Genomic DNA, 12,538 nt, shown 5'->3' with positions numbered 1-12,538 from the left:
GACAATATTATTAATGGAGTATAAAAGTCTTGAGGAAAAAAAAAAAACCCTCGCCATTAGCATCCTTGGCTTGTATGTCCTTCCAAAAATTATTCTCATCACTTTTCCAATGAGTTTCTCTCTGTTACATGAAGCAGAACCACTGTTAAAGGGATGTTTTTAAGACATAAACCCACAAGGATGACAAAATAAGAGAACATAGAACATAATTTTGGAAGCCAAGAAGCACATGGATGAGATGTCATTGACTTAGCAGATATTAGAAAGCCAGCAATTGGGAAAGTTGAGAACCATCCCAGTTCATACCTGAAACTTTGAAAGGCTCAGGAATTGGTGTCACCAGGTAATTCTAAAAGTAGGAGTTGAGGGGGCGCTAAAATAAGGAGGATTGATTGAAAATGGGTTAAGAAGCAGTAATTTCCCCATTCCAGGCTACTGGGTAACTTCCCCTTCTGTACTGCCAACAGAAGAGGAGGTTTATTCTCTGGAGAGGGTTAAATCAAGGGTTTTTGGGTTGGAGGACAATAGGCACAGTTGAAATCAGAGAGTGCACCAAAAACAGGGTGGAGGGACTAGGTTAATGTAAGCTGACTGATTGCTGAGCCTCTCCACTCACACCCCACCCACACTCCTCAGCCCTCTTCACCTCCAATCAGCTTTTTATCTTTCTACAATCACATTTATGTAAACAATAAAGAACTACCAGACGTATCTGAGGAAAGCTTTTAATGTGACAGGTACCAAAACCAATAAACAGAAAAAAGCAACATGAGGAAGACAAACTATGTAAAGATAAGAAAGCTTAAACTATAATTAATATTTTCAAGTAATTTTTAAAAAGTATTGCATTCATGAAACAGGAGTAAGATGCTCTGAAAAAGAAATATTCAGAGAACTACCACCAATGATAGCATAAATGAAAAGAACAATAAAAGAGCTGGAAGATCAAGTTGAAAAAACTTCCAAGAAAGTAGAAAACAATAAGAGATGGAAAGCAGGAGAGAAAAGATAAAAAAATTAGAGGATGAGTTCAGGTGATTCAATATCCAAATCATAAGTTTCAGAGAAAGAAGACATAAAAATGGAGGTAAGGAAATAGTCAATGGAACTTCCCAAGAACCTTTTTTCAGGAATTGAAAAACATGGAGTTTCCAAATTGAAATCACCATTGAATCATCTAAGCTCTCTAACATTTACCTTCCACACACTTTCTCTCAAGAAGCTGCCGGAGCCTGTGTTGCACTAAAATGAGGAAGTAAATCAAGAAAGGAAGACAAAGCATAGAGGACATGAGAAATGGAACACAGCAGAAGGACAAAAGGAAGCCTAGAATGATAGGGAAGATGGATTTCAGGAGATCAGAGCTACACTGGTGCACTAAGTATATTAGGCGTCCAGTCCAGACCTAGGCAGGTCAGGAAACACAGGAGATATTTCCTAATGAAATTGATAGAATACCTCATGTGAGTGACTGTATTGAATGGGGAAATCAACAACTGGATTTTGAGATTGAATAAAAAATCTTAGCAAATGAGAGGAAAAAAATGACAATTATAAACTCCAGATGGGGGAAACATTATGCATGAGAGAAAAACCAATCCTAGTTTACAACATAGCTCGGTTGTTCTTTTTTTTCATGGTTATAATAAAATTGACAATGAGTAGTGACCTTACCAAATTATAATATAGCTGTATTAGAAAGATGGTGATGGTGGATGGTTGAGGAGTATGGTATGTGTGGTGTGGGGAGAGGAGTAGAGATAAAGGCAAAAAATGCTTACCTTCCATAATGGGGGTCATTAGAGTTTGCCTAAACCTGAAAAATCAAGAAGTAACATTATAAACATGTATGTAGAAAAATGTAATTACCAGAAGAATCAGCTAAAAGAATTGAAAGCAGTAATTCCTGAGGAAGGAGAAAGATTGGGCAGGCGGGCTGGGTACTACTGTTTTGTCTTAATCATTCTCATAAAACTCAGTGGCTCTTTAAACTATGTATGTGTATAATTTCTTTAAAAATAAAATCTGTTTTAAAAGACCATTACATTTTCATGGAATGGAATGAGAAAACTTTTTAAGATAACAGCTTTGAGATATAATTCACATACCATACAATTCACCCACTGTTTTTTTAGTATATTCACAGAGTAGTGGAACCATCATCACAATCAGTTTTAGAATATTTCATCACATCTAAAAGAAACCTTGTACTCAGTAGCAATCACCCCTCATTTATTCTGGACATTTCACATAAATGGAAAAATAAGACATAAACATCTGGTCCTTTGTGTCTGGCTTCTTTCACTTAGCATAATATTTTCATGTTCTATCCATGTTGTAACATGAATCTGTACTTTATTTCTTTTTATTGCCAAATAATAGTCTGTTGCATGGGCATACCACATTTTATTTAGCCATTCCTTAGTTGATGGACATTTAACCACTGGACCACCAGGGAAGTCCCCTGGAAATAAACACCTTTATTAGGGGTGTAGTTTGGTACAGCTTTGCGGGGGTGCAGTTTGATATATCAGAATGTGAAATGTACTTGACTTTTGACCACATTTCCCATTTCTGGGTATTTGACCTAAGGAGAAAAATTATATGTTGGGGAAAAAAATGTGTCTTTATTTTACCACTTTATAATCTCATAATATCAAAAACTTAGAAATTAACTTAAATGTCTTTCAAAAGGAAACTGGTTAAATAAATTATGATGCAAACGTAAAATATTTAGGTAGTCATTAAAAATGATGCAGGTATAGTATTTTTTTTCCATGGGAATCTATCCATCATACTGAGTAGGGCAAAATGAGATTATTGAATACATCCATGAGAAGATTCCACTTGTGTAAAATATCTTTATGCCTAGAGAGATCTTTCGGAATGATGTCCAAAATGTTAACAGTGATTATATACTAGTGGTGGAATTTTAGGTGATTTTTAAACTTTATTCTTTGAACCTTTTGTATTTAATTTAGTTAAAAATCAACCTCTGTAATTTTGGGGAGAAAATTATAAAACTATTGTAAAAGACTATGCCTTTTAGAAGTCAAATTTTTGTACTCAATCAAGGCTTGATTTTAGTTAAATACCCTTCCCCTATCACTATTTTTTAAAACCTCAAAACCATCTACTAAAGGCATAAAGAAATTCATTATTGTGGTGATTATATTCACTTGGTGTGGAACACTGTCTTGGGCTCTTCCTTCAGAGAATTTTTTTATGTGTTTTAGTCTTTCTGGAGTTCTTTCTGTGTGGAGGTAGGCCAGGTATTAGGACTCTGGGGTCGTGCCAAAGCTAATCATTAGGATCAGGCTAAAAAGGTTCTCCATGTGTTCTGGTTATTAGGATAATTGTTTGGGGTTCACATATTATCTCTTCCACTCTTTTATCCTCCTTTGCAGGAGAAAAACATTAACAACAACTTTCATTTTCTTTGAGATTGTTATGAGTTAGAAGCTGTTCTAAATACATTTCGTATACTTTACTCATTTAATCCTCACAGCAATCCTGTAAGGTTGATATTACAATAATGTTATTTTACAGATGAGGAAACTGAGGAATAGAGAGGTTCAGTAATCTAGCCAAGGTCACTCAGCTAGGGAATGCAGAGCTGGGGCTGGAGCCCAACTGAGTCTGGTTCCTAAGTACCTGTGATCTTAACTGCTACACTCCACTGCTTCCCTGACTTTCCTTCTAAATATGACTACAGACACTTCTTGCTGGTTTAATTTGTTTCTCCCCTCAACTGTCATTTCTACCAGAAATGCCAGGAAGACTGAGCTAGTGAGTACACCTGACTGGACTTTCCTGCAACAGATGCTCTATAGAGTCATTTCTTTGCTGTTTGTATGTCTATCCATTGATTCTCTTAGGATTTTATTTACCATTTCTTTGACATCATCTTCTCTGAAATGTTTGCATTTCTTACTCCTTGAAGCTGGAGATTCATCTGGGAAAATTAAGTCACGTTAGGTGTTTCAACTTTGCATCAGGACCCATTAGAAGAGTGCTTAGTACTAAGGCAAGGAACATTCCCTGCTCTTTCCCAAGACCACATGGCATTCTCAGCCCCAGGCGGTGCAGGATGCCTGGTACCCTGCCTGATCTTTAAGTCTGACCACATGGGGAAAACATAATTTTTATAAGGGTATAGTTTATTCAGATTATAAGAGCAATATATATTCATTGTAAAAATTTTTGGAAAATACCAAAAGTATAAAGAAAAAAATTATAAGCACTTGTAATCCTGGGATAACCACTAGAAACTATAATTTCCAAGCATGTCTGTCTTCTCTTAAAACAATTTATATTCATTCATGAAAACTGTATGTCTTCTAAATAAATGATTTACAGATGATAATTTTAGAAAATGCCCCTCCATGGAATTTAGTGGGTAGGATTATTGTTAAATTGAAAGATGTACTAAAGTTGGTGAAATTTAAATTTCTCAATTTTATACTCCAGTTTGATTTTTTTATTGAAGAAATGAAATAATTATGCATATTGAAAAACATTAGTATGGAATCAAACAAAAAGATATAATGACCTCAGTGGTTTTATTTGCTCCTGCAAATGATTTTTCCATTTATTTTTGCTGAATATGAGCTGCATATACAGTTTGTCTTCAGCTGATACTTATGAATTGACCAAAAAGAAGATTCATGTGTACGAGAGTGAGATCTACCTGAAATACCATTTAAAATTTAATTTTGGATATTTGTAATATTGGTTGTTATTGTTTTACTGTTTCGTTGTGACTGAAATCTAGTAAAAATGATTTAGGATATTATCCTATTTTCCTGGGAAAAGAGTTATAATCAACAACAAAAGAAATGCATGTGATATGACGTTACTAGTAATAATTATGGTAAGTTTGAGTCAAGTTGAAATAGCTTGTACTGAACATTATTTTCAAAAAGCCATTTCTTAAGAGAATGACTGTAAGGAGTGTTTGTAGAAGAAACTTCTGTAATCAAAAAGCCTATATCCTCTTGTGTTTTCCAGGCATCTGGCCGGCTGAAGAGGTTTTGGCTTACTACTGCCTCAAGCACAGTGATGTATTCAGGTACAAAGCTGCACCTAAAAATTTGTTTAGCGCACTATGGGTACTGTGTCTGCATCTTAAAGATCGCCATGATTACATTCTTCAAAGTAAACTGTTAAAAATATATATATAAGAAAGGAAGAAAGAAAGAAAGGAAGGAAAGGGGGAAAAAGGTCATGGTGAAAACATGTTGCTTCTGAAAAAGAAATCTGAATTGCCTTTGGGTACTAATATTGCACAGCAAGCTTTTTGCTATATGTCAAAGGCTTTTGATTTCCACTCAAGGCATTTTATTTCACTTAGATTTTGGGGAAACAAAAGTGAAGCTTCAATCAATCCTTACCAATTGTGATGGTCAAAAAAAACCATAAAGACATTCTTTAAACTTCTGCTAGGGAAATCACTACAGAACTTTTGATAAATAAATACCCCACAGCTATGATTTAAAGATGCCATCCCACCCTTGATTTTAAAGGTATTTTATATACCCAAGACAATATGTATTTGTAAAATATAAATTACCATTACAGATTCATGCTATGGAAATGAATGTTTTCAACTGTCAATGTGCATTATAGATTAAACCCATGGATGAGATTCAGGAAAAAGAAAAAACTCCTTTTTTAAAAAAATGCTGAAGATGTTTGGTAGACCCAGAAAATATGGGTTTTTTCATTTTATTCTCATTTTATAAAAGTCATCCAGTATATGCTTCCTGAATAGCCCATTATGATTCCAGACAAGCCGTTAGTGATCATTTTAACAATATATACTTATAAGATTGGGTGTGTGCTTTAACAATATGTATTTACAAGATGGGGTCAATAATATGTAGTTTTTGAAGCTCTATGGGTCCATATTTACCAACCAGTCTGTAATTGCTTTGAACAACTAAATACTCATTTTGTGTATTTCAGAATATGAATGTCCTTGCTTGGCTTTTTTCCTCCTCTTCCTTCTCTTTTCACCTCTCCCTCCCTTGATTGTCTCTCTCTTTCTCTCTCTCTCTCTTTTTTTTTTTATCCTGTTGAGGAAATAAACTTCCCAAACTGGGAAGAAGAAACGATCTCTTAAAGAGTCTAAACATATAAAGTAAGAACAGGGCAGTATTGAACTGGGCTGCAGAGCTGCCCTAGAAGTCTGGCATCTGCTCATCTCGCTGTGCTTAAGCTTGCCTGGAGCTCCAATCAGCGAGCACTGGGCCAGGGCAAGAATGTCACACATTGAGGGCTGATATTTAGGCACAAAGAGGAAGGTAAGTGCAGAGTGCCAGACTGCACCCCCACCCCACCCCACCCCCAGACTGTCAGCTTTAACTCTGAGCTGCTTTACTTGTGAGCGGTGAAGTCAGAGCCCAGTCACTACTTGAGCCTGGGTTTGCTGGCTTAACCATATTATGTCCCTGCATTGTTTATTCACTGTGTTGTGTTGGGGTCAATTGTGATTTAAGTGTTAATTGCTAAATGCTCTTTGTGTAATTGTTCTTTATGGGGGCGGTTCAGCTTTCCAAAATGTTTCAGTTTGTTTTAGAATTTTTTTTTTAAATTCAAGATTGCATGTATTTGTGTGTGTGTGTGTGTGTGTTGTGTGTATGTGACCATAATATAGGTATATACACACTCATATATATTCTTCATTTACTTGTCTAACTAACTGCTTTTGAAGGAATGAATGTGGATTAACAGTGTTATCCTTTCCTAACAATTATCTTTCGCTACTCTAGCTAGTTTAGTTCTAAAAGACAGCGCCATTGACAAGGGAAAAAAAGGGAACCTTCTCCGATTTTTCAGCTCAGCGGTGGTAATGTTGCAGTGAACACTAATGAGGGAACCCCCACTGATTTGCCTGCTTTGTGACTTTTCTATTTCATAATTATTTTTAAAACGCAAAACGACATGCGGGAGCCTCGTCATGTCTCCACAGCTTCCCGGTAGCGCCGTTCTTACTGCAGATGGCAATTCCTTCTTGTAACATATATATCTCTCTGACCATTTTCATCTAATTTGTGTGGGTTCTACCATTTCTTTTCTCTCTTTCAGGGACCTTGCTGTGTGTGAGCTAGGGGGTGGCATGACATGCTTGGCTGGGCTCATGGTAGGTCTTTTCTCAATTCCAATCCCATTCAGAGGGAGGAACAAAAGGAAAAATGTTCCAGGGCCTCCAACTGCTGGGTCAGAGAACCGTCAACAGCATCAGCTGCGGTCAAGCTGCCGGGTCTTGAGAGACCTTCTAGACTGACTTACTTTCGGATCATATTGATTTTATGGTTGCCTCGATGAGCAGAAACATTTTACCTCAGTGTAGTCAATATTGCTTGTTGTGACATTCCAGGCTTCGCACAGTGTTTCTTCGCCATAGCGAAAGCATTTTTTTTTTTTTTCAGATTATAGTCCCATTTGCTAAGATACAGGAATAGCCCGGCGAATCACAGTTGGAGCACCATGATATAGCTGCTAATGTTTTGCCTGCATTATTACACCAACAAACATGATCCAGAGCGCTCAGTAATTAGATTCTTTTGAATTAGATTGGCCATTCAGGAACGTCGTTCCCCATTCTCTGGGTTCTGAGTCATGTATTCAGGAGATATTATGTAGCAGCACAGTGCATTAGACAAGTTTTTATGTCTCTACAAATAAAAGCATATTGTTACACTGATTGGCATTTGACAAACCTGTCGCTCTTACACAATGTGTCAGGGTTACAGCCCAATGTGCGAGCATGTCAAAGCTCACAAAAAAATTACCCTCACAAAGCCATCTGCCTGCAATGCAAAGTTATATGAAGGGCATCAGGCAGTCAGACAGAAGCAAGCTGAAAGGCAGAGTGACAGCCTTGTATGATGGCTCTACTAGATAAACAGAAGCCCACAAATGAAAGCCTCTCAGAATACCATCATCCGCTGTCACAATGCAATTACCGAACAGAATGATAGCAAGATAGAGGCTCCCGCAAATGGAATGATAAAAGTATTGACTGATTTGATTGAATGATTAAAATAATGCAGACATAAAATGAAAAAAGATTGAAGATTGTTACAGAGAAATAGGTGAGGAAGCATGATACTGAAGGCTTGTCACTCCTGTCTTCACTTCCACACAGACAAGCATATTTGCTCATTGTTTGCTGTGCTCCCTTCTTTTTTCAGGTTGCTATTTCTGCAGATGTCAAAGAAGTTCTGTTAACTGATGGGAATGAAAAGGCCATCAGAAGTATCCTTATTCAGATAGAAAACGGGTTTGTTGTGCTCATTCCTTTTTCCCGGCTGAGTAACAATTGATATAAAGAAAGACAGCATGGGGTATTAAAAGAGAGTTCCCCACACACACATGATAAGTAATTAAGAAAAAGTAGAAATATATGGAATTCATTGGATACGACTAAGTGGTTTGTTTTTTTTAATTTCAATGGATTTTTATAGTCACTTCTCATTAAAGGAGCTTATGATTTGTGGACCACTCAAAGCAATAAGGACGTTTGTTTCATAATAATTTTCAAGCACTCTTGTCCTTTTATTTCCATTGAAATTTGCCGGGATAAAATAAATGAATTAACATTTATTATATTGGATATTGCTTGTAAAAATTAACTTCCAGCTTCATGTTCATTATTACCTTTCTTCCGTTTGATGTTGTATGTGCAGACCATGCAATATTATACCTACTCTAATTCCCGAGGAGTTCCCTATATCTCCTCACTGGAAACGGCTATCAGTTTTTCATTATTTCCTTTTATTTAGGATTATAAATGCTATCTCTTTTGTTCTGCTATGCTATTACAGTTCAAACCCCATTATATTAGATTATGCTTTACTAATATGTACACAGAGTTCATGAAAATTGAACTGTACTTTAAGAAAGCAAGCATAATTTGTGGCTACTTTAGCAATCGAGCTGATTTGTTCAGGAGCAGTTAACAGCCGTTAGAAATTGAGAGGAAAAGTGGAGGATATATTTGCTTTGGATTTTTTGGTGTGCCTTCCATTTACATTATGAAAGAGGCAATCTACTTATTTGGATTTTAGGCCCCTAAAATGCCAAAGCAGTTTTGATTTTTGTAAGAGGTAAGCATCCTGCTAGAGCCTATTTTCGATTTTCTTCTTCTACCTCTGCTATATAATTTTTTTAAAATAAAATTTGCAGTAGCTGTATCAGGCTGCTCAGACAGGAGAAAGGAGGTGCCAGAAGCACAGTAGCTAATATTGTTCAGCGGCACTTGTGTGCTCTACAGAGCCCCACCCAGCTAATTGCCTGACACACTTAAAAAAAAAAAAAAAATCAGGAAGGAAAAACAGCCAATCACAATCTTGGCCTTTCACACAGGGGAAAGAGATCACAAAAGGTGCTTCCTTTTTTAAAATGCAGGATTTTAATCATGATCTTCAGACTGTCGCAAGTTTCTCAAAATATTCCTGAAGATGAGCGATATTGTTTCATTCACTCTGCTTTATTCTGAGTTCTTCCATGCACTGTATCATTTCACTCTGCTCCTCCTCCACATGTCAGGGAACACAGAGAGCAACAGGAAGTCAGGTATGCTGGCTCAGCCCCAGCGATGTTTTTTTGGGGGAAAAAAAAAAGCAGGATTATTGGGAAAAAGAAGGTCATTTTAACCACGGAAACTTTCAGATTGGGCCCAGCAACCTGAGGTCTTTCTCAAGGCAGCAGGTGTCTTATTTAATAGCATCAGAAACCAATTAGAACTTTTATCAAACTATGGGAAGCATCTGTGGTCAGTATGTAAATTTAATTGTACTAAAATTATTGTTGAGCTAAACTACAGAGCTTCCAAAGAAGGGAAGCAATGCTAGTCATTAATTAATGCACCTTTGCTTTAAACAGCAAAGATGCCATGCCAGCTCTTGAAATCAGAGAGGAAATCTCAGATTCTGTACTCACTCCGCTGGCCTTTCAAAGAAATGATTGGTACAGCCCCCTCCCAAGAAAATGGATTTTTAACATTTGGTCCTCAGAAGCTCAGCCCTGAGAGTGCTTTATTGTGCTGGGTTTTACAATGGGTTTAATATAGCAGGGTGCCAAAGGGCAGGAGGGGAAGAACTTTACAATGTAGATAAAGTAGGTCCTTTCAGGATGCAGACCAAAACTGTTAGTGTGTTTTATTTCATCTCTTAGGACTTTCTTGACAGGGTTTAGTTTTTATCATGCAGTTGTTCTATGTTTGTGTGCCTTTTTCTGTTGTAACTAGATCTAATTTTTTTTAATTAAGAGAAAAAAGCATGCATAAAGCCTTAAAAATTGGCAACGTGTTTTTCCTGCTTTTGATACTAATGTTATTCTTGATTTGCTACCAGAGCTTATAACTGGCATTCGTTGTAAGCTGTTTTACCAAGTGAGGTTAATATGAATGAAATATTTTTTTTTCTATTTGTGTGCCCACTTTCTGTAAAATAACAGATTCACTGAATCACATACTGTTGATGCATATAGATTGAAACAAATTCATTTAAAAATTACTGTTTACATCTTTCCTTTAAAATTTTAGGAAGCCTAAATTATATAGCAGTTGTAGGATATTATCCAAAAATTACTTTCTAAAAAGTAAAAGTGGATGTCAACAAAAAAGAGGGAGAAACATTGCCAGAAGCCAGAAAATCTCTAAGCAAAGCTGCTAATTATTCTTAATGGGCAAGATGAGCACATTAAGAAACAAATGAATACATCAGTGAAATGTAATTGAAAATCGACCTGGCAATCACACATCACATCTGAGTATTGGCCTGTATAGTATTCTCATCATTTAAAAAATTATTTTTGTTGTTCTAGGCATCTGAATTGAGTGAATCCAACTGAGTCTTACTTCCTAGTCGCTTAAGCTTCTAAGATTGTGATTTTTACCTTTAAAAATAGCATTTTCTGATATTTCCTGTTTATCTTCTGTTATTTCTATTTTTAAAATATATGAGGTAATGAATGGAGGCATTCTGAATCTTTATATCATAGAAGCATATCAACCAGTTGTAAGGTTATTTATTGTCTCCATAAAATGTATCAGACGGATTTGGCTATGTCTTCTAGAGCTCTCTACCTTGAACCTAGAATGCTAGATGTGGATTTGAGATTTATTAAACAGAGATATCTAAAAAGAGAGTAAGACTCGAGGTATAAGGGAATGTTGTTAAATATTTTCTCAGACTCATGGGTATATGTCCCCGAGGTTTTCCTCGGCCTTTAAACTGCACTGCTGGGTCTAACCCAGAGCCCCCTAGCTGAGAGCCCTTCAGATGCTGTTTTATCTGTACCCAAAGGGAACAAAGGATAAATCAGAAATGGGATCATTTGGTTCATCCAGTTCTCGAATTTATCCTAAAATAGTGTGAACTGTGTTCCCTCTTCTTCGGCACAGCCTTTTTAGTGTAATGAAGAAAGAAATCTCCAAGTGCCCCCAGATAATAATTACTCAATAAAGTCTGGAGCTGGTGTTGACAGTGACATAAGAATAGGGGAAAGAAATGGTATACTGAGTTATTACTGATGCCAAGCCTCTTCCAAATCATAATGAATAAAAGTACAACACCTAAGGTGAGCAGCCCTTTCTGGAACACTCACTAATTCACCTAACACAAGTACCCTGCCCTGACCCGTCCTTAGTAAACACCAAGCAGGGTATCTGCAGAATATGGTGATGCTTGGTGACCCAGCCTCATGACTCTGACCCAAGCATCTTATCCCCACAATATGCACCATCTGGGTCATGATCTTGAGCTTAGGATTCTCCAAAAATTGGTAAATCTCCTGTGAATTTTAAAGAAGATACCCCTGGCTTAACATTATTTTATTTAACAACATCCCTGACTTGAATAATTAATAAATGAAGCTTCATGTGACTGTGCAGCCTGTGGATGGTTGAGACCTTGGGAATGCCAGGCCATCATCCTGGGTCCAGGCCCCTTCCTCCAATGTCAGTGTCAGCTGTTCTACTATTTACTAGATAGATCCAAAATGGACTCTGTGTGCCTCATATTGGGTAGGAGTTCAACAAATAGCTTTGGAAATTAAATTTAAGTTAGCTAATAAATTAAGCTAATTAATTAATTAAAAGGAATTAAACCACTATTAACTGCATGCCATTTCAAGTGCGAAAGATATAGCAGCGAACAAGACAGACCAAGTTCCTGTTCTTGGAGGACACAGACTATACCTATACAGAGCACATTTATACACGTGAAAAACACTGAAAATCTACAGGGCAGAAGTTCTTTGATTCCTTCCCGTCATTTAAATTCTACAATAAAAGTGTTCACATAATAGTTTTGAGCAACAGGGAAAGGAAATAAAGCTTAACTGCCAAACCTCACTTTAGTTACCATCACCAGCCTCTCATCCCTCCAAAGCTTTTGCCTGAATTACTGAAAAAGATAATGAATTGACGTGATTTAGGCACCTACTATGTGTTAGGCGCCTACTATGTGCTACTCCATAAGTCTATAAAATAGCTACATCTTTCCTATTCTTGAGGTGCAGCTCAGAG

At 36.7% G+C, this 12,538-nt stretch overlaps 1 protein-coding gene across 3 annotated transcripts in view; it reads left to right on the top strand.

Annotated features, from left to right (window-relative positions):
* Positions 1–12,538, top strand: part of CAMKMT (calmodulin-lysine N-methyltransferase) — a 407,610-nt gene that overhangs the window by 337,247 nt on the left and 57,825 nt on the right. For all 3 annotated transcript variants that reach the window (XR_013831098.1, XM_079941097.1, XM_079941096.1), the window contains exons 4-6: positions 5,011–5,071; positions 7,090–7,144; positions 8,199–8,262. Coding sequence is in view for 2 of the 3 variants with exons in the window: in XM_079941097.1 (XP_079797223.1) it covers positions 5,011–5,071; positions 7,090–7,144; positions 8,199–8,262 (180 nt within the window). In the remaining variant the exon portion in view is untranslated. The remainder of the gene's footprint in view (positions 1–5,010; positions 5,072–7,089; positions 7,145–8,198; positions 8,263–12,538) is intronic.

The sequence above is a fragment of the Stenella coeruleoalba genome (genome assembly GCF_951394435.1).
Source record: "Stenella coeruleoalba genome assembly, chromosome: 13".
Lineage (NCBI taxonomy): Eukaryota > Metazoa > Chordata > Mammalia > Artiodactyla > Delphinidae > Stenella > Stenella coeruleoalba.
Note: the sequence above shows the minus strand (reverse complement) of the source record. Positions and strands in the feature narration are given on the sequence as shown.